The sequence below is a fragment of the Panulirus ornatus genome, chromosome 37 (genome assembly GCF_036320965.1).
Source record: "Panulirus ornatus isolate Po-2019 chromosome 37, ASM3632096v1, whole genome shotgun sequence".
NCBI lineage: Eukaryota > Metazoa > Arthropoda > Malacostraca > Decapoda > Palinuridae > Panulirus > Panulirus ornatus.
In genome coordinates this window covers 4,518,473-4,542,030 of record NC_092260.1, presented here as the reverse complement: position 1 = coordinate 4,542,030, position 23,558 = coordinate 4,518,473, and the positions used below count along the sequence as shown (strand labels likewise).

General features: G+C 39.6%; 1 protein-coding gene across 23 annotated transcripts in view; it reads right to left on the bottom strand.

Annotated features, from left to right (window-relative positions):
* Nucleotides 1–370: 370 nt before the first annotated feature.
* The window catches only part of Ndae1 (Na[+]-driven anion exchanger 1), a 680,061-nt gene continuing 656,873 nt past the window's right edge, over nt 371–23,558 (bottom strand). For 17 of the 23 annotated variants that reach the window (XM_071683696.1, XM_071683715.1, XM_071683717.1 and 14 more), the window contains one exon: nt 372–516. In XM_071683696.1, coding sequence (XP_071539797.1) covers nt 457–516 — 60 coding nt within the window. In that variant the 3' untranslated portion in view covers nt 372–456. Of the gene's footprint in view, nt 517–23,558 lie in introns of all 23 variants that reach the window. The other 6 variants (XM_071683718.1, XM_071683720.1, XM_071683721.1 and 3 more) reach the window with 2 other exon arrangements.

The following is a 23,558-nucleotide window of genomic DNA, read 5'->3' as shown; positions in this document are numbered from 1 at the left end:
TCTCCAGACTGCAGACTATCAACACAATTTCTATTGAACATTTACCTACTAGAGAACTTTAGCTGTGTCTATAACCTTTTCATACTTGCACAAAAATATATAACATTATAGGACAATTTCAGCAAACAAGGAATACTATATGAAACCCTAAGTACAGGACAAATACAGACAACCTGATAACAGTGTGTGTGTATATATATATATATATATATATATATATATATATATATATATATATATATATATATATATATATATATATATATATATATATATATTTATATATGTGTGTGTATATATATATATATATTTATATATGTGTGTGTATATATATATATATATATATATATATATATATATATATATATATATATATATATATGTATATATATTACAATCGTAAACTTCAAATAAACTGCAGGTTCTCCTGTATATCCTTAGGGATTACTCATGTTCTTACACCGAGGTTTCTGTGCTCACAATGGAGCCTTTCTTTTGGTGTCGCGGACCTTCAATCTGTGGGGAAAAACATAAGTGAATCAGTAAAAATTCACTTTCAGGTGCTGTATTTAGCAGTGATTTTTTTGAAGAAAATTGATAATATAAATTAATATAACAGTATTTAAAAATCAATCAAACTTGAAAACAGGCATCAAGAGAAAGTATAAAGTTAGATTTCCTCATTTCAATGGTACTGCAATATAAATTAAGCACAGTACTCAAAGAATGCATGTAATGATTTGATAGCTTCAGCAATTGGTGAGAAAAGGAATATCAATAATCATTGGTAAACGTTACTGAAAATTCATAATTCTATAGTGTGGTTCCAGCACTTGTTTGGAAGATTTTCAAGATTCCAAATCTCTAACAAATTGAAAATGCCCCAAATTTCAGAAGCAGCCGTAGGTCATGAGCTCGCCACTCTGGCATTTACTACTGTGGTTGTGTCCACTCCTGCTTAACCATTAGATGGGTTCTGGCATATGTCAGCATCCAATGTGTATGAAAATCCTAGCATCCCAGCCAATTACCTATTTGTACAGTACAGGGAGAAAGTTTTACACTACTAGGGCACCATCTCCTGAATGTTATATGCTATCAAATAGACTTTTAAACCTTTCTAAGTTGCCAGCATTCACTACCTCATTGATTAGTTTATTCCAGCCATCCACCAGCCTAACACTAAACCAGCACTTCATGACATCCTTTTCAACAAGATTTTTACACAGCCTTTTGTTATAGCTTCTAATCATTATCATCCAAACGGCTAGGAATTTTGAAGGCTGTTATCATGTTCCTGCTCTCTCTCCTGTTCATGGTGGACAGCTTTGTTGCCTGCAGCCTCTCATTGTAGTATATTTCCCATACTTTAGAGAAGAGCAACTAAGATGGCAATCTTAGTTGCTCTCTCCTGTACCTTTTCAATCAGATCCTTGTACTTCTTTAAGGGAGGTATAACCTAGTCTTATTCTGTGAAGCAAATGGCACTTGTGATCATTGCCTAGTAATGGTTAGGGGGGAAAAAGATGTGGCTGGGTATATAAGTCCTGGTATTCATTTCAGTCCACTGTGGCTGAAGCATATAAGAAAGCTGTTATTGCTTGCAATAACATCCCATACAATTGTTTTCAAGACACTACAGCCTAGACTGTTTCTCCATACATTGGTGAGTATATGTGAAGAAGCTGTATGAGATCTGTGCCTTAACATTCATTAATAATTTTTGAGATTGTATCATTCTTAAAAGGTAATAAATATTGCTGATGAAAACTGTTGTTAAATATATTTGTCTGTGACAAAAATGCTTACAAAAGTGCCTTATATCTCACTGAGTATACCTAAAAATACTCTTAAGCACTGTACCTCACACACCTTGCACTAAGTATGTACCTCACACACTTTGCACTAAGTACTGTACCTCATACACCTTGCACTAAGTATGTACCTCACACACTTTGCACTAAGTACTGTACCTCATACACCTTGCACTAAGTATGTACCTCACACACTTTGCACTAAGTACTGTACCTCACACACCTTGCACTAAGTATGTACCTCACACACTTTGCACTAAGTACTGTACCTCACACACCTTGCACTAAGTATGTACCTCACACACTTGCACTAAGTACTGTACCTCACACACCTTGCACTAAGTATGTACCTCACACACTTTGCACTAAGTACTGTACCTCACACACCTTGCACTAAGTATGTACCTCATACACTTTGCACTAAGTACTGTACCTCATACACCTTGCACTAAGTACTGTACTCATACACCTTGCACTAGAGCAGCATAAATCAATGGATGTGTAACATATGTAAACTGTCTCACCAGGTTGAGTTGTGTATGTATATTCCATATTATCATGATAATCTTATAGGTATGTTTTCTCTAGAATATTTGAGAATATCCTGCACACAAAGTGTACCTTGGATATTAGGACTGCTACAGTGAAAGGGGTAAAGAAACAGGATAAAAGTGTGCCTGGGGTTGTTGAACAGGTCCCACCTGGGAGTGTTGAACAGGTCCCACCTAGGGGTGCTGAACAGGTCCCACCTGGGGGTGTTGAACAGGTCCCACCTAGGGGTGTTGAACAGGTCCCACCTAGGGGTGTTGAACAGGTACCACCTGGGGGTTTTGAACAGGTACCATCTGGGAGTGTTCAACAGGTACCACCTGGAGGTGTTCAACAGGTACCATCTGGGAGTGTCCAACAGGTACCACTTGGAGGTGTTCAACAGGTACCATCTGGGAGTGCTCAACAGGTACCATCAGGGAGTGTTCAGGTACCACCTGGGAGTGTTCAACAGGTACCACCTGGGAGTGTTCAACAAGTACCACCCAGGAATTTTCAAAAAGTACCACCTGGGAGTGTTCAAAAGGTACCACTGGGAGTGTTCAACAGGTACCACAATGATCAACCATTTCATATCAATAAAGGTCTTACCTGCTCCAGTATGAAGTATTCCTTGCATCTCTAGTGTGGTTCTTCCATCACTCCCTTTACCTAGATTAAGAATGAAATTCTTCCGCCTTGTGAAACTTCCTGTTATTACTACACTTCGACCATCCAATTGACTCTATTTTTTCAATTAACTAACATAGCATGGGTAAAACATACCCTCAATCACAGCCATCTCAGGTGAAAAGAATATAGGGTAGGCGAAAGAATGATGAATTTAATCAAATATGATTCTTAAAGGTAGAAAGGTTTTGGAGAAGGGAAAAATGAAAGAAGAAACAGAGTTCCGAAGCTTTGGTGTTTAAGAGAAGGAGTTATCACATTCATTAATCCTCATGTGGTGGGCTTCCACACAAGGAGACAGACAGAAACACAGACACACACACACACACAAGAGATGGGGCCCACAAATGTAAGACACACAGTAATGTTAGACCAAAAGTATTATATTACAAATATTGATCGATTAGAGGTGCATGTTGAAGAGCTGGAATTCAAGAATCATATAAGGGAAAATACACCTAATATTAGAGTTGTTGAAACAATGCTTACTAAAGACAATGAATCTCACTTTTTCTGTCCATAAAGGGGAAAAAAGATGAAGAAGGAGGAAGACTGGCTCTCCTAATAAGAGAAAACCTTCAATTCCAGGAAACAGAAGTAGATGGCCCATTCAGACAATACATAAAGGGAAGGGTAACTGTGGGAGAAAATGCTTAAAGATGTTAATGATATACAATCCCCCAAAGAATTTTAACAATCAAGAACAGATGTACATTGACATCAACGAAGGAACAATCAAGAATCAGTAAAACATGCACTTCTCTGAGAAGGTAAAGTATTGATGATAGGGTTAAAATTATAGACTTTTAGGATTTGCATTCTCATGGTGACTGGGAATAATGTAGATGCAAGTTCATAGTGTACAGGAAAATTTCCTACACCACCATGTTAGTGTACTGACTTGGATAAGAGGGACTGATTCACTCTCATTGCTAAATCAAATCTACACACATAGTATCATGATTATCGATAATATCATACAAGATATAGATAGGGTTGTGCAGAGGAGGGTGGATGTGTTGGAAATGAGATGTTTGAGGACAATATGTGGCGTGAGGTGGTTTGATCGAGTAAGCAATGAAAGGGTAAGAGAGATGTGTGGTAATAAAAAGAGTGTGGTTGAGAGAGCAGAAGATGGTGTATTGAAATGATTTGGTCACATGGAGAGAATGAGCAAGGAAAAATTGACAAAGAGGGTATATGTGTCAGAGGTGGAGGGAATGAGAAGTGGGAGACCAAATTGGAGGTGGAAGGATGGAGTGAAAAAGATTTTGAGCGATTAGGGCCTGAAAATACAGGAGGGTGAAAGGCTTGAAGGAATAGAGTAAATTGGAATGATGTGGTATACCGGGCTCAATGTGCTGTCAATGGATTGAACCAGGCATGTGAAGCATCTGTGGTAAACCATGTTAAGTTTTGTGGGGCCTGGATGTGAAAAGGGAGCTGTGGTTTCGGTGCATTACACATGACAGCTAGAGACTGAGTATGAACGAAAGTGGCCTTTTTTGTCTTTTCCTAGCGATACCTCGCACACATGCGGGGGAAAGGGGATGCCATTTCATGTGTGGCGGGGTGGTGGTGGGAATGGATGAAGGCAGCATGTATGAATATGTACATGTGTATATATGTATATGTCTGTGTATGTATATGTATGTATATGTTGAAATGTATAGGTATGTATATGTGCATGTGTGGGTGTTTATATATATATATACATGTGTATGTGGGTGGGTTGGGCTATTCTTTTGTCTGTTTCCTTGCGCTGCCTTGCTAACATGGGAGACAGCGACAAAGTATAACAAATAAAATTAATAGAATAAATCATACAAAATACACTACTTGGAAACAAAGATCATGTAATGATTAAGTATGATTATGTAGAAAGCAAGACATTGAAAATGACGGAGATGAGATAGGTCTTGAGGAAGGGATATGATTATGGAAACTAAACAGAACTACATTTTCTATGATAATGCAGACTAAGAAATGGAGCTCAGTAGCCAGAAAACATGGTCTTTTGGTAAAAAGTTCTGTGAAATTTCCAGTGAAGGATGGGAATGTCTACTGCTAGCCTTAAATACAGTAGGAAGGTTAAGAAAGAGGGAAGAAAAAATTAATCAGAGATGTCAAAAAGCAATTAAGCTTTTGAGATGTGCAGTGATGATGATATAACTGACACTCCAGTCAGCCAGCTTCTGTAAGGTATAAGAGAGCATGGAATTAATGTATCAGAAGGATAAAGGAGGAAGAGAGAAATTCTAAAAAGAATATTGTGAATAAGGCAGCTGAAAATCCAAAACTTTTCAATAAATTCATCAGGAGTAGTATGGCACCTAATTAGGTCGAGGGATTCAGAGGGAAGAATAACTGAGGATGATATAATGATATGTGAGGAACTGAATAACAAATCCTAGAGTGTTTTCACAGCAAAAGACACCATAGCCCCATCTCTAGTGATATGTGGTTGGGTTGGGGGGAGCTTTAGAAAACACTGAGATATCCAGATCTGGATAAAAGATGTTCACAGAACACTAATATGTCATGACCCATACATGCATGGTTCATGATTCTGATGAAATTTCAGTATATGTGCTGAAGATGTGTACAGAAACTCTTGACAGACCTCTTGGAATACTATTCAAGATGTCAATGGAGTCTGCAGAGGAGAAATTACCTAAGTGAGAAGCAACAGAATTGTAGGGAAAGGAGGTCATGTGTAATGAACCTCTTAGATTTCCATGAGAGAGCGAGCATCGTCTTAGACAAAAAGGAAGGCTGGGTAGATTGTTTATGTCTTGACTGCTCAGAGTCTCACATTAGGAGAATAGTAAAGGAGAAAAACCATCTTCTGACAAATATCAGAACAGCTTTCAAGTATATGGGGAAGTGAACAATAAGCATGGGCAAAACCAGAATTATGCTTCTCAGGTTTGGTCACTACACCTAAAGAAGTGCAGAATGCTAATAGAAAAGGTTCAGAGAAGAGGACAAGAACAAAGATGGTACCAGAATCAAACAAACCAAGTTACAGGGAAAGGCTACAGGCTTTAAATTTGCCCAATTTAGACGAAAGAAGAGTGAGGGTTGACCCGATTACAACCTTTAAGTTTTTAAATCAAATAGTTGATCAGGACTGTCACCTGTTCTTTGAGAGATGTAAGGATTGAACAACCAGGGAACATAATGTGATGTTAAGCAAAAAACTTATAGAGAAAGATGTAAAGAAGTACTTTTACAGTATAAGAGTGGTGGATGATGTGTTAATGCAGAGAGTATATATGAATTTAAGATGTACAATAGGAGAGATGGGATCCCATGAGCACAAAACTCCCTCCCTGTAGAGTACAGATAGGTAATTACAGACAGACAGGAAGACAACAAAGAATTAAGAAAACTGTGCTATGGGGGAAAGGCTGGGGCTTTAAAATGCCCACCTGGGAAAAGAGAAGAATGAGGGATGACCTGAGCTCAACCATTTTTTTCAAAACAGTGAACAGTTCTACAAGAGATGTAGGGAGAGAGCAGCCAGAGGACAAAAACCTAAAATTACATAGAGAATTGTCAAAAACATGTAAAGAAATACTTTGAAAGCCCATAAGATTGGTGTATGAATGGAATATGATGACTGAGGACATGATTAATACAGATGGCATGCATAGATTTAAAAAGTTGCATGATAGCAGAGAATGTTTCAGAGATTGAACCCCACAGGTGTAGAACTTCCTTTCAGTACTTTACAATTAGGTAATTATAACTCACAAGAATAGAGGTCAAAATAACACTTACAGGAGAGGAAAAGGGCAGCAACATCACAGCAGCCAGAAAGAGATGATTAGAGAGACATGATGCTCTCTTATCTCTGTTATTATTTTGGCCAGTGCTTTTGTAAGCTGTCTGTGTCTGTCCTATTTAAGAAATAAAGCCATAGCATACAACTAGTGGCTGCCTCTTGCAGTTTATTTGTGGAAACAAGCAACATAAAAAGTGACCTCAAATAACGTAATTGTGGAGCTCTCTTCCTTCATCCTTCCCTCTTTCTATACCCTTTCTGCCTTTAAGAATTGGGTCTGCAAACATCTGAGGAGCTCATACAAATCTCAGCTGTATTCTTTTTCCTATATTCATTATTTTGCTTTTTATATGGGATACCTGCAATTGGGACTCTTTTGCCCATGCCATATCAGCTACTGCACAAAAAAAGCCAAATATCATTTATGATGTTGGTTTTTCCACCATTCATGATATGAAGAAGCAGTGTGATAAACTCATGAAATTTTATGCTAAAACTGACATTAGGTTAATCACGAATGGCTTTGTCATCAACTTACTGAAGACATGCCAGCTTCTTAACCAGTGTTTATTGAAAAGCCAAAACGTTTCATGATGATTTGAAAATTATTGCAACATGGAAGTACTCTTTAGGATGGTTAAGGATAGGCTTGACATTGTCAAATTAAAGATTAAAAACTGTCTGCCACTAACATCTTAAGTTTGTGAAGGATTAAGAAATCAGGCCTGAAGTAATGCACATGATGCAGTGGAAAATACTTGTTTTTTTGGGTGTCTCCTTCATAAAAAACTTGCTGGCACAGAAACAAAGATGGTATATATGGTCAGAGAGTTAAAAGAGAAGCATTTTGTTCTCACAGGTACAAATGCTAGTGGCATGCATAAATACAAACAATTTCTGATAGTGTTCAGCTTCATATGTTTAAAGGGATGAAAATTATAATCATACTTGGATTACTCAGGGTTTGAGCATTGTTGGTTCAACCATGATTTTGGACTGCCATAAAACAGGACTGTCACACATGGATGCTGAAAAGTGGGCTCCCACAAGGTTGATGGGTTTGTTTTGGGTTTAAAAGTGGCAGAAATGCACTAAGATGTAACTGTGTAGCAGTACACAAAGGTCTATACATCTATAATATGTTGGGCATAAATTGCTGTGGTTCTTTAAATGGCTCACTATATTTCTCATATATTCAATACATACTTGCAATTTTGCTAGTTTCCCCCACCCTGGTGAGACACCTGTTTGTATCCTGGACAGCACCTAAAGGATTAACTGTGATTAAGTTTCTTTTTTATCCTTTATTTCTAACTGTGAAGATAAGAGGAATGAATTAAATAGAGATGAACACACAGCACATCTTGTTGCAATATTACTGACAAATGTAGCCTACAACGGTCTGGAGAGCTGAGTCTGTTTATTTCAAATCATTATCGAATGTGCTGGAGTTTTACTGTACAATTAAGGACAGTTAGGAGCAGATACAATATTCTTCTCTTTTCTAACTATTATGCAGTTGCTCGTCAAGTAGAATCTGCATACATGTTCACTAATGGATGAAGAGTAAGCTGTTTCAGATCACATGTGAAACTTATATACCTTTTGATGAATTCATCAAAATCTAAGCAGTTTATAAGACAACACAGAAACCTCCATGACTTTTCTCATGGCTTGTCTATCATAGCTTGTTTCATGGCTTGTCTCATGGCTCTTATACCATAAACTATCTCATGGTTTGTCTATCATGGCTTTTATACCATATCATGTTTCATGGTGTGTCTGTGATGCCTTGTCTCATGGCTTGTCTATCATGGCTTGTCTGTCCTGGCTTGTTTCATGGCTTATCTATCATGGTTCGTCTCATAACTTATTTCATGGCTTGTCAATCATAGCTTGTCTATGATGGCTCATCTATCATGGCTTGTTTTATGGTTTGTCTCTTGGCTTTTCTGTTATGGCTTGTATCATAGCTTGTCTCATTAATAAAACGTTAATTCAAGAGTGACAAAGGATTCTCTGAGTCAAAGCTAGTCAGCTTCTATCACACTATTTACCTGATATAGTTAACTTCGTCCCCATTTACAAGGAGTGGATCAAAGGAACATAGTGTCTTAATTCATTCAAACATCCTTAACTCATGCCCAGTGTTATCAAACAGACAGGCCTCCAGACTATCATAAACTCTTCTTACTTATTTCCTCTCCACAATGAGTAGATTAAAACTGAGATTGATATCATTCAAACCTCTATGAACACATACACATAACATCTTTAATGCATAATCAGTATCATTCCTTTTAAAAAGTCCACTAAAAGAAGTTAAGTCAAAGAAGTTCTAAAAGATTCTCTGAATACTGCCTTCATGTTTCCCTTTTTTCCATGCACATCTAAGAATTCCTTGGTCAATTCCCTACATTTAGAATCATTATTCATCAGGATTTTTCTGTCATCAGGTAGGATTTGTCATTTTATCCATACCCTCCTGAGTGTGACCACATAACTCTCACTACATATCTGAATTCACCAAATCTTTTCAGATTATATTCAATAAAAATACTATGATTTTCTTTCATATACTTTTCCCATTGTGCTGGATAGCTTGCTGGTCCAAAGATCCAATGATTTACCAGAGGCATTCTTTATTGTTTACTAACTGTGAGTGATTTGATTTAACTATGTCTAACTGATTGCTGTCCACCAAATCTAACTTTGAACTTTTTTGCTTCTGTCTTAAAAACAGTACAGTAAGTTTAGGCAAGGTAGCATCATATGCAAGACAATGGCAAACAATGTTGGCACTGACATCAGAGTCCCACTGTGTTTTACCCAAAGGCATACCAATGAAATAAATGAAATGGTAAATTACTACATGAGGCTATAAACAAGGCAATACGTTGTGTTAGTTACAGAACAATTGGGGAATTTATTTTGAGTGAACAGTCAAAGGAGTAACCCTTAAGCTGTGCAACTGGTCCTGAGAGACTTTTTTCTGTGGAAAAAAAACTGAAAGAAATTTTTTTTTTTAAACATGTACTGGTATGTTATCCATATATAAAGGCAACCATACAATAAAGCTATATCCTGTAAATAAATCAATTTTTTTGCATATTTAGATATATCAAATCCTCCCCCACAATGATTTGGGGGTGCGGAACATTTTGTTTCAGGATGATCCTCATGGTATACTAAGACCTTCAGGCATGTGTACCAAGGTACTTCCTCACTAGGTAGTAACTCAAGATGAGACACCTATAAAAGGGATAGATTACAAACATGGATGAACTGAAGAAAAATCAATAGTGTCAGACAGCACTGAATGGGCCTGGACAACATGTTCAGATCCTGCCTTGACTCCAAAAGGAAACACCAATATGGTGTAAACCATGGACACAGTCCAAGGGGCTAAATAACTTTTAAACAATTTTAAACTGTAGATGAATAAATACAAATGAATGTACTGCCCAAGAGAATGAAACTGTGAATATGCACACAATGGACTTTACCAGAAGGAATAACGTAAATAGTTACTGAACAACTAGCCCCTCACAAACAACCAATCTAGACAAGGAATTAAGACAATGACAATCTGCTTCAGCACCAGTGCTACTCCTTCCCTTGCACTTGTACTCTCACCAACCCATGACTTTACTTGAAAGACATTCCCAAACCACTCTTTCCCTTCACCATTGAGCATTGTTTCAATTACAGCCAGAACATCCAGGTTCTTTCCTCAAACATACTGCCTATCTATCCTTTTTTCTTATTTTGGTTACATCCTCACTCATTTAGATATCCCAGCTTTCTACAACAAACAGGGAATACAAAAATAGAATTCTTTCTCCCCTATCCTAGAGATAATCGATGTCTAATGCTATATCTTTTGGTTGTTTCTTCCTCAGGGATAATCATCTACACTAGGTTGTATCTGGTATTGTCTTCAACCATGAGTCTAATCTTCTTTGAATGTTTCTGTAGTCACACCAAGTAAATCTCGTAGTTCACCAGGTATCAAATTAAATAATCATTCCAACTTTCATGCTGAGGAATTCTACACCTTTGTCTTATGCCACTTTGGTAAGTTTTCAGGAATTACTCATGACTTAATGATTCTATGTGCTCTCAGGTTTAAAAGATTATTTTTCCCTCTATTATTTTTTCTATCATACTTTCTCGCTGCCTCCAGCGTTAGCGAGGTAGTGCAAGGAAACAGACGAAAGAATGGCCCAACCCACCCACAGACACATGTATATACATACACGTCCACACACACACATATACATAACTATACATTTCAACGAATACATATATATACATGCACAGACATATACATATATACACATGTACATAATTCATACTTGCTGCCCTTATTCATTCCCACTGCCATCCCGCCACATTTGAAATGTCAACCCCACATGCGTGCGAGGTAGCGCTAGGAAAAGACAACAAAGGCCACATTCGTTCACACTCAGTTTCTAGCTGTCGTGTATAATGCACCGAAACTTCGCCTTGCAACCATATAACATTGTTGGAACCATTCCTTCAAACATACCCATTTTTGCTTTCCGAGATAATGTTCTCGCCTTTCACACATTTTTCAACGCTCCCAGAACTTTCGCCCCCGCCTCCACCCTCTGACTCACTTCTGCTTCCATGGTTCCATCCGCTGCCAAATCCACTCCCAGATATCTAAAACACTTCACTTCCTCCAGTTTTTCTCCATTCAAACTTTCCTCCCAATTGACTTGTCCCTTAACCCTACTGTACCTTCTATTTCTCACCATATCTCTCCATAGGGTATTTGAGACAGTAAAGCTGTTTTAATCTTTTGTTGTACTTCATTTACTCAAATCCATCTATTTCATAGCTTTTCTATTCTTTCTATCATGTCTAATTCAGTCTGCTGTACTAGTGACCATAAAACAAATCAGTATTCAAGATTACATCGTATTTACACATGAAAAATTTTCATCATTAATAGCCTGTCTCTTATTATAAATGTTCTCAATATTATTCATCTCATTATTTGGTTTGAAGGAACTTTCTGGGAGGGTTGAAGAATGTGTGGAAGTAGAGAACATTATCTTGGAAAGCAAAAATGGGTATGTTTGAAGGAATAGTGGTTCCAACAATGTTGTATGGTTGCAAGGCGTGGGCTATGGATAGAGTCGTGCAGAGGAGGGTGGATGTGCTGAAAATGAGATTTTTGAGGACAATATGTGGTGTGAGGTGGTTTGATCAAGTAAGTAATAATAGGGTAAGAGAGTTGTGTGGTAATAAAAAGAGTGTGGTTGAGAGAGCAGAAGAGGGTGTTTTGAAATGGTTTGGTCACATGGAGAGAATGAGTTAGGAAAGACTGACTAAGAGGATATATGTGTCAGAGGTAGAGGGAACGAGAAGTGGGAGACCAAATTGGAGATGGAAAGATGGAGTGAAAAAGATTTTGAGTGATCGGGGCCTGAACATGCAGGAGGGCAAAAGGCGTGCAAGGAATAGAGTGAATTGGAACGATATGGTATACCGGGGTCGATGTGCTGTCAATGGGTTCAACCAGGGCATGTGAAGCGTCTGGGGTAAACCATAGAAAGTTCTGTGGGGCCTGGATGTGGAAAGGGAGCTGTGGTTTCGGTGCATTACATGACAGCTAGAGACTGAGTGTGAACGAATGGGGCCTTGTTGTCTTCCTAGCGCTACCTCGTGCACATGAGGGGGGGAGGGGGTTGTTTTTTCAATTGTGGCAGGGTGGCAATGGGAATGAATAAAGGCAGACAGTATGAATTATGTACATGTGTATATATGTATATGTCTGTGTGTGTATATATATGTATACATTAAGATGTATAGGTATGTATATTTGCAAGTGGATGTGTATGTATATACATGTGTATGTGGGTGGGTTGGGCCATTCTTTCATGTTTCCTTGTGCTACCTCTTTAACATGGGAGACAGCGACAAAGCAAAATGAATTAATCAATAGATAAATAAAGTTTTTCAAATTTAAGTTTTAACAAAATAAATCCATCTTTGATATATGCTTCACTTTCTTTTTATTTTCCAACAGGGCCTCTGTATGTAGGTGCTGGGATAGCATTTAGTATCCCACGACTTATTAATTAAAGGTTCCGCCTCACTAAATTCCATTAAATTCTTATCTGCACATTTGATGTAGGTACATCTTTGATGTATGCTTCACATTCTTTTTATTTTCTGACAGGGCCTCTGTGTGTAGGTGCTGAGATAGCATTTAATATCCAATGACTTATTAAAATTTCCCTTCAACAAATCCCATTAAATTCTTATCTGCACATTTGTAGGTACTATGCAAATCTCTTTTAATTTTTTCTTACTTCACTTACTTTCATGGCGTGTGCAAAACATGTGACTAAACAAGCTCTTACTTCCTTATATCTTAGATCATAATTACAAAAAAATTTCAGCCAGAACTGTTCTTTGAGGTACCCCTAACAGTACATTTTTCTCAAATGCATTTTCATTTTCAACTAGTTTCAACTTTCTCTTCGTTAGAAATCCTTTCATCCACGTCATGTTTTTTGTTTTATATTTTGCCATGTCATTTTCTATAGTTAACATTCCACAGTTTATCATATTCTTTTGCAGAACTAAGGAGAACAGTGTTAATTTTCTCCTATTCATTACTGTTTCATATGTCTTTATAATGAGCACAACTAGGGGAGGGGGATGCAGAGAAGGAGTGTGGCAGTGAGATATGGTGGCTGGTGGCAAGCCTGTTTGTGGATGATACTATGTTGTTTGCTGAGAGTGAAGAGGAGTTGCAGAAGGTTGTAAATGTGCTTTATGTGTGTAAGCATAGGTGACTGAAGGTAAATGCAAGTAAAAGTAAACCAACGGTGTTTGAAAGGAAACAGAATAAAAGTAGAGATTTTGTAAAACAACATGGAGTGAAAAAAAGTGCACCAAACTGTTCTGTTGATATGGGAGGAAAAAGACTGCAAGAAGTGAGCAAATTGAAACATTTAGGAGCTGTCATAGGTTAATTTGATGATATGGAAGGAGAGATAAAGAAGAGAGCAGTACAGGGTAAAAGAGTCACTGGGTTCCTTACTAGAATAATGAAGGGTAGAGGTGTAAGTGTGGAAGTGAAGAGAGGATTAAGGGACAGCACAGTCCACCCAACCCTGACCTATGCAGCCAAGATATGGACATAGAATGAGTCACAAAGGTCAAGAATCCAGGCTGTGGAAATGAGTAATTTGAGAAGAGCATGTGTGTGACTAGATGGAATGAAGATAGAAATGAAGGGGTGTATGGGAAATGTGGTATGGCATGGAAGGCAGAGGGAATGAATTGTGGAGTGGTAGAGTGGGTGAAAATTAACACTTTGAAGTGGATGGGCATGTGGAAAGAATGCAAGATTGGGAGTCTACAAGGAGAGTCTATGATTGCATAAGCTGGTTGATGTGTGAAGAAGACCACCTGTGACATGCGGGGAAATAGAATGGAAGAATACTAGAAGGATAGAAATGTTGGAAGAATGTGTGAAATGGTGTATGCAAGGGCAGTACATAAGGGCAGGAATAATGGGAGATTCTTTTGCCATGGCCACCCCCTTGATGGGATTTCCTGGAGGGAATGGGCATCAGAGATGGATAGAATAGACGAGCTTGTAGTTCTATTTGTGTGCCTTTTCCTGAACAAAGTCATGCTGTCCTTTTGTGAATCTGTTGGAAATAACATGTTCCATTATATGTTTTTCATCTGTATCTCATAGGCTTTTGATTATACATGAAATTAGGCAGACCAGTTTGTATCATTTTGACAATAAACTGGACGGACCCTTCTTTCTGAATTGGTATTATGTTTAAGATGCTGTATATATCTGCTATCTTTGATTGGTCTGAGCTTTCTTTCAGCAGCATTGAAAGAGGATTGGCTATAGTTTATCTTCCATTGAAAAATTTCTGGAATTCCATCTGACCCTGGGGTTGAAATTTCTTTGGATTGATCCATTGTGAAGTCAAGGGGTCATGTTAATACACAGGTGTGAAACCACTCAATGTTTTTTCAAAACTATCATAATAGCCAAAATACAAAATACTAAAAGGATCAACCTTACGCAGCATAACTCCTCTGAGATGGTAAATGAACAAACGCAAACATTAATGTTAACATTCAAGGTTAACAAGGGAGGAGGTTGTCCTATGGAAGGAGGTAAGGTGTGGCACAGCATAATATACACTGCCTGCCAGCTCGCTTTCCCCCAGAGCCTCCTTGAACCCACTAGTATTCTTTCAGTTTTACTGAAGGACACCAAGAATAGATGATGAAAACAATGTAGTATAATGGAACATGCATATAAAAAGAAATAAAAAGGGTACTGATCCATGACACATCAGTAGTTAGCAGCTAGAATTGAGATCATGAATAGATATTTACCAAAGCCAAGCAATGCCTCTAAGTGGCTGTTCACATGTCAAATTTTCCATCATAACTTCAAGACTGTGTCCCTGGCTGGCTTGGTGGCACGATCATTTCTCCCCATATCCCGTCATCCAGCCACACCAATAATGTCCCTAGCTGGCTTGGTGGCACGATCATTTCTCCCCATATCCTGTCATCCAGCCACACCAATAAGAGCAAATTCTTATGAATTTCCTTGGAAGGACATTGAGGGGGTTTTTGCTAGATATAGAAGACCAGGAAGGTGATCGTGAATTGTTCACCAATGATGATTGGTTTTCAGAACATATAGAGTAATTCTGGGGACATATAGAGTAATTCTGGGGCCATATAGAGTAATTCTGGGGACATATAGAGTAATTCTGGGGACATATAAAGTAATTCTGGGGACATATAGAGTAATTCTGGGGGCATATAGAGTGATTCTGGGGACATATAGAGTAATTCTGGGGACATATAGAGTAATTCTGGGGACATATAGAGTAATTCTGGGGACATATAGAGTGATTCTGCCAATGGTGAGCATTACAATATTAAAGTTGACTAATATTAGGCAGTGTGGCCAGTGCCTAGTTGAAGCAGTGCACCTGACTGTTGTGGCTGGTCATTTTACAGACATGTAGAGCTTTGTTGTTATATCATCAGTCTACACTACAGGTGGAGTATCTCTTATCCGAAATGCCTGGGATCAGAAGTGTTTCAGAATTTTCATTTTTCGGGTTTTGGAATATTTGAAATAATGATACATCTTGGGGATGGGACCCAAGTCTAAATACAAAATCCATTTATGTTTCATACACATCATATATATATATATATATATATATATATATATATGGTATTGCAGTGGAATTTATTAAAAAAGGGGGTGACTGTATTGTTGACTGGTTGGTAAGGTTATTTAATGTATGTATGACTCATGGTGAGGTGCCTGAGGATTGGCGGAATGCTTGCATAGTGCCATTGTACAAAGGCAAAGGGGATAAGAGTGAGTGCTCAAATTACAGAGGTATAAGTTTGTTGAGTATTCCTGGTAAATTATATGGGAGGGTATTAATTGAGAGGGTGAAGGCATGTACAGAGCATCAGATTGGGGAAGAACAGTGTGGTTTCAGAAGTGGTAGAGGATGTGTGGATCAGGTGTTTGCTTTGAAGAATGTATGTGAGAAATACTTAGAAAAGCAAATGGATTTGTATGTAGCATTTATGGATCTGGAGAAGGCATATGATAGAGTTGATAGAGATGCTCTGTGGAAGGTATTAAGAATATATGGTGTGGGAGGCAAGTTGTTAGAAGCAGTGAAAAGTTTTTATCGAGGATGTAAGGCATGTGTACGTGTAGGAAGAGAGGAAAGTGATTGGTTCTCAGTGAATGTAGGTTTGCGGCAGGGGTGTGTGATGTCTCCATGGTTGTTTAATTTGTTTATGGATGGGGTTGTTAGGGAGGTAAATGCAAGAGTTTTGGAAAGAGGGGCAAGTATGAAGTCTGTTGGGGATGAGAGAGCTTGGGAAGTGAGTCAGTCGTTGTTCGCTGATGATACAGCGCTGGTGGCGGATTCATGTGAGAAACTGCAGAAGCTGGTGACAGAGTTTGGTAAAGTGTGTGGAAGAAGAAAGTTAAGAGTAAATGTCAATAAGAGCAAGGTTATTAGGTACAGTAGGGTTGAGGGTCAAGTCAATTGGGAGGTGAGTTTGAATGGTGAAAAACTGGAGGAAGTGAAGTGTTTTAGATATCTGGGAGTGGATCTGTCAGCGGATGGAACCATGGAAGCGGAAGTGGATCATAGGGTGGGGGAGGGGGCGACAATTTTGGGAGCCTTGAAAAATGTGTGGAAGTCGAGAACATTATCCCGGAAAGCAAAAATGGGTATGTTTGAAGGAATAGTGGTTCCAACAATGTTGTATGGTTGCGAGGCGTGGGCTGTGGATAGAGTTGTGCGCAGGAGGATGGATGTGCTGGAAATGAGATGTTTGAGGACAATGTGTGGTGTGAGGTGGTTTGATCGAGTAAGTAACGTAAGGGTAAGAGAGATGTGTGGAAATAAAAAGAGCGTGGTTGAGAGAGCAGAAGAGGGTGTTTTGAAATGGTTTGGGCACATGGAGAGAATGAGTGAGGAAAGATTGACCAAGAGGATATATGTGTCGGAGGTGGAGGGAACGAGGAGAAGAGGGAGACCAAATTGGAGGTGGAAAGATGGAGTGAAAAGGATTTTGTGTGATCGGGGCCTGAACATGCAGGAGGGTGAAAGGAGGGCAAGGAATAGAGTGAATTGGAGCGATGTGGTATACAGGGGTTGACGTGCTGTCAGTGGATTGAATCAAGGCATGTGAAGCGTCTGGGGTGAACCATGGAAAGCTGTGTAGGTGTGTATATTTGCGTGTGTGGACGTGTGTATGTACATGTGTATGGGGGGGGTTGGGCCATTTCTTTCATCTGTTTCCTTGCGCTACCTCGCAAACGCGGGAGACAGCGACAAAGTATAAAAAAAAAAAAAAAAAAAAATATATATATATATATATATATATATATATATATATATATATATATATATATATATATATATATATATATATATATATATATATTATCCCTGGGGATAGGGGATTAAGAATACTTCCCACGTATTCCCTGCGTGTCGTAGAAGGCGACTAAAAGGGGAGGGAGCGGGGGGCTGGAAATCCTCCCCTCTCGTTTTTTTTTTTTTTTTTTTTTTTTTTCCCAAAAAGAAGGAACAGAGAATTGGGCCAGGTGAGGGTATTCCCTCAAAGGCCCAGTCCTCTGTTCTTAACGCTACCTCGCTAATGCGGGAAATGGCGAATAGTTTGAAAAAAAAAAAAAAAAAAAAATATATATATATATATATATATATATATATATATATATATATATGGGCATGAGAAGAAAGATCATGAGAGGCAAGTGTTTTGGGAGCAGCTGAATGAGTGTGTTAGTGGTTTTGATGCACGAGACCGGGTTATAGTGATGGGTGATTTGAATGCAAAGGTGAGTAATGTGGCAGTTGAGGGAATAATTGGTATACATGGGGTGTTCAGTGTTGTAAATAGAAATGGTGAAGAGCTTGTAGATTTATGTGCTGAAAAAGGGCTGGTGATTGGGAATACCTGGTTTAAAAAGCGAGATATACATAAGTATACGTATGTAAGTAGGAGAGATGGCCAGAGAGCGTTATTGGATTACGTGTTAATTGACAGGTGCGCGAAAGAGAGACTTTTGGATGTAAATGTGCTGAGAGGTGCAACTGGAGGGATGTCTGATCATTATCTTGTGGAGGCTAAGGTGAAAATTTGTATGGGTTTTCAGAAAAGAAGAGTGGATGTTGGGGTGAAGAGGGTGGTGAGAATAAGTGAGCTGGGAAGGAGACTTGTGTGAGGAAGTACCAGGAGAGACTGAGTACAGAATGGAAAAAGGTGAGAACAATGGAAGTAAGGGGAGTGGGGGAGGAATGGGATGTATTTAGGGAATCAGTGATGGATTGCGCAAATGATGATTGTGGCATGAGAAGTGTGGGAGGTGGGTTGATTAGAAAGGGTAGTGAGTGGTGGGATGAAGAAGTAAGATTATTAGTGAAAGAGAAGAGAGAGGCATTTGGACAATTTTTGAAGGGAAAAAATGAAACTGAGTGGAAGATGTATAAAAGAAAGAGACAGGAGGTCAAGAGAAAGGTGCAAGAGGTGAAAAAGAGGGCAAATGAGAGTTGGGGTGAGAGAGTATCATTAAATTTAAGGGAGAATAAAAAGATGTTTTGGAAGGAGGTAAATAAAGTGCGTAAGACAAGGGAGCAAATGGGAACTTCAGTGAAGGGCGCTAATGGGGAGGTGATAACAAGTAGTGGTGATGTGAGAAGGAGATGGAGTGAGTATTTTGAAGGTTTGTTGAATGTGTTTGATGATAGAGTGGCAGATATAGGGTGTCTTGGTCGAGGTGGTGTGCAAAGTGAGAGGGTTGGGGAAAATGATTTAGTAAACAGAGAAGAGGTAGTAAAAGCTTTGCGGAAGATGAAAGCCGGCAAGGCAGCAGGTTTGGATGGTATTGCAGTGGAATTTATCAAAAAAGGGGGTGATTGTACTGTTGACTAGTTGGTAAGGTTATTTAATGTATGTATGACTCATGGTGAGGTGCCTGAGGATTGGCGGAATGCATGCATAGTGCCATTGTAAAAAGGCAAAGGGGATAAGAGTGAGTGCTCAAATTACAAAGGTATAAGTTTGTTGAGTATTCCTGGTAAATTATATGGGAGGGTATTGATTGAGAGGGTGAAGGCATGTACAGAGCATCAGACTGGGGAAGAGCAGTGTGGCTTCAGAAGTGGTAGAGGATGTGTGGATCAGGTGTTTGCTTTGAAGAATGTATGTGAGAAATACTTAGAAAAGCAAATGGATTTGTATGTAGCATTTATGGATCTGGAGAAGGCATATGATAAAGTTGATAGAGATGCTCTGTGGAAGGTATTAAGAATATATGGTGTGGGAGGCAAGTTGTTAGAAGCAGTGAAAAGTTTTTATCGAGGATGTAAGGCATGTGTACGTGTAGGAAGAGAGGAAAGTGATTGGTTCTCAGTGAATGTAGGTTTGCGGCAGGGGTGTGTGATGTCTCCATGATTGTTTAATTTGTTTATGGATGGGGTTGTTAGGGAGGTGAATGCAAGAGTTTTGGAAAGAGGGGCAAGAATGAAGTCTGTTGTGGATGAGAGAGCTTGGGAAGTGAGTCAGTTGTTGTTCGCTGATGATACAGCGCTGGTGGCTGATTCATGTGAGAAACTGCAGAAGCTGGTTACTGAGTTTGGTAAAGTGTGTGAAAGAAGAAAGATAAGAGTAAATGTGAATAAGAGCAAGGTTATTAGGTACAGTAGGGTTGAGGGTCAAGTCAATTGGGAGGTAAGTTTGAATGGAGAAAAACTGGAGGAAGTAGAGTGTTTTAGAAATCTGGGAGTGGATCTGGCATCGGATGGAACCATGGAAGCGGAAGTGAATCATAGGGTGGGGGAGGGGGTGAAAATCCTGGGAGCCTTGAAGAATGTGTAGAAGTCGAGAACATTATCTTGGAAAGCAAAAATGGGTATGTTTGAAGGAATAGTGGTTCCAACAATGTTGTATGGTTGCGAGGCGTGGGCTATGGATAGAGTTGTGCGCAGGAGGGTGGATGTGCTGGAAATGAGATGTTTGAGGACAATGTGTGGTGTGAGGTGGTTTGATCAAGTAAGTAATGTAAGGGTAAGAGAGATGTGTGGAAATAAAAAGAGCGTCGTTGAGAGAGCAGAAGAGGGTGTTTTGAAATGGTTTGGGCACATGGAGAGAATGAGTGAGGAAAGATTGACCAAGAGGATATATGTGTCAGAGGTGGAGGGAACAAGGAGAAGTGGGAGACCAAATTGGAGGTGGAAAGATGGAGTGAAAAAGATTTTGAGTGATCGGGGCCTGAACATGCAGGAGGGTGAAAGGCGGGCAAGGAATAAAGTGATTTGGATCAATGTGGTACACCAGGGTTGACGTGCTGTCAGTGGAGTGAATCAGGGCATGTGAAGCGTCTGGAGTAAACCATGGAAAGCTGTGTGGGGCCTGGATGTGGAAAGGGAGCTGTGGTTTCGGGCATTATTGCATGACAGCTAGAGACTGAGTGCGAACGAATGAGGCCTTTGTTGTCTTTTCCTAGCGCTACCCCGCACACATGAGGGGGAAGGGGGATGGTATTCCATGTGTGGCGAGGTGGCGATGGGAATGAATAAAGGCAGACAGTGTGAATTGTGTGCATGGGTATATATGTATGTGTCTGTGTGTGTATATATATGTGTACATTGAGATGTATAGGTATGTATGTTTGCGTGTGTGGACGTGTGTGTATATACATGTGTATGGGGGTGGGTTGGGCTATTTCTTTCGTCTGTTTCCTTGCGCTACCTCGCAAACGTGGGCGACAGCGACAAAGCAAAATAAAAAGAAATAAAAAAAAAAAAATATATATATATATATATATATATATATATATATATATATATATATGGAAGGTATTAAGAATATATGGTGTGGGAAGCAAATTGTTAGAAGCGGTGAAAAGTTTTTATCGAGGATGTAAGGCATGTGTACGTGTAGGAAGAGAGGAAAGTGATTGGTTCTCAGTGAATGTAGGTTTGCGGCAGGGGTGTGTGATGTCTCCATGGTTGTTTAATTTGTTTATGGATGGGGTTGTTAGGGAGGTGAATGCAAGAGTTTTGGAAAGAGGGGCAAGTATGAAGTCTGTTGGGGATGAGAGAGCTTGGGAAGTGAGTCAGTTGTTGTTCGCTGATGATACAGCGCTGGTGGCTGATTCATGTGAGAAACTGCAGAAGCTGGTGACTGAGTTTGGTAAAGTGTGTGAAAGAAGAAAGTTAAGAGGAAATGTGAATAAGAGCAAGGTTATTAGGTACAGTAGGGTTGAGGGTCAAGTCAACTGGGAGGTAAGTTTGAATGGAGAAAAAACTGGAGGAAGTAGAGTGTTTTAGATATCTGGGAGTGGATCTGGCAGCGGATGGAACCATGGAAGCGGAAGTGAATCATAGGGTGGGGGAGGGGGTGAAAATCCTGGGAGCCTTGAAGAATGTGTAGAGGTCGAGAACATTATCTCGGAAAGCAAAAATGGGTATGTTTGAAGGAATAGTGGTTCCAACAATGTTGTATGGTTGCGAGGCGTGGGCTATGGATAGAGTTGTGCGCAGGAGGGTGGATATGCTGGAAATGAGATGTTTGAGGACAATGTGTGGTGTGAGGTGGTTTGATCAAATAAGTAATGTAAGGGTAAGAGAGATGTGTGGAAATAAAAAGAGCGTGGTTGAGAGAGCAGAAGAGGGTGTTTTGAAATGGTTTGGGCACATGGAGAGAATGAGTGAGGAAAGATTGACCAAGAGGATATATGTGTCAGAGGTGGAGGGAACAAGGAGAAGTGGGAGACCAAATTGGAGGTGGAAAGATGGAGTGAAAAAGATTTTGAGTGATCGGGGCCTGAACATGCAGGAGGGTGAAAGGCGGGCAAGGAATAGAGTGAATTGGATTAATGTGGTACACCGGGGTTGACGTGCTGTCAGTGGAGTGAATCAGGGCATGTGAAGCGTCTGGAGTAAACCATGGAAAGCTGTGTGGGGCCTGGATGTGGAAAGGGAGCTGTGGTTTCAGGCATTATTGCATGACAGCTAGAGACTGAGTGCGAACGAATGAGGCCTTTTGTTGTCTTTTCCTAGTGCTACCCCGCACACATGAGGGGGGAGGGGGATGGTATTCCATGTGTGGCGAGGTGGCGATGGGAATGAATAAAGGCAGACAGTGTGAATTGAGTGCATGGGTATATATGTATGTGTCTGTGTGTGTATATATATGTGTACATTGAGATGTATAGGTATGTATGTTTGCGTGTGTGGACGTGTGTGTATATACATGTGTATGGGGGTGGGTTGGGCCATTTCTTTCGTCTGTTTCCTTGCGCTACCTCGCAAGCGCGGGAGACAGCGACAAAGTATAAAAAAGCTTTGCGGAAGATGAAAGCCGGCAAGGCAGCAGGTTTGGATGGTATTGCAGTGGAATTTATTAAAAAAGGGGGTGACTGTATTGTTGACTGGTTGGTAAGGTTATTTAATGTATGTATGACTCATGGTGAGGTGCCTGAGGATTGGCGGAATGCTTGCATAGTGCCATTGTACAAAGGCAAAGGGGATAAGAGTGAGTGCTCAAATTACAGAGGTATAAGTTTGTTGAGTATTCCTGGTAAATTATATGGGAGGGTATTGATTGAGAGGGTGAAGGCATGTACAGAGCATCAGATTGGGGAAGAGCAGTGTGGTTTCAGAAGTGGTAGAGGATGTGTGGATCAGGTGTTTGCTTTGAAGAATGTATGTGAGAAATACTTAGAAAAGCAAATGGATTTGTATGTAGCATTTATGGATCTGGAGAAGGCATATGATAGAGTTGATAGAGATGCTCTGTGGAAGGTATTAAGAATATATGGTGTGGGAGGCAAGTTGTTAGAAGCAGTGAAAAGTTTTTATCGAGGATGTAAGGCATGTGTACGTGTAGGAAGAGAGGAAAGTGATTGGTTCTCAGTGAATGTAGGTTTGCGGCAGGGGTGTGTGATGTCTCCATGGTTGTTTAATTTGTTTATGGATGGGGTTGTTAGGGAGGTAAATGCAAGAGTTTTGGAAAGAGGGGCAAGTATGAAGTCTGTTGGGGATGAGAGAGCTTGGGAAGTGAGTCAGCTGTTGTTCGCTGATGATACAGCGCTGGTGGCGGATTCATGTGAGAAACTGCAGAAGCTG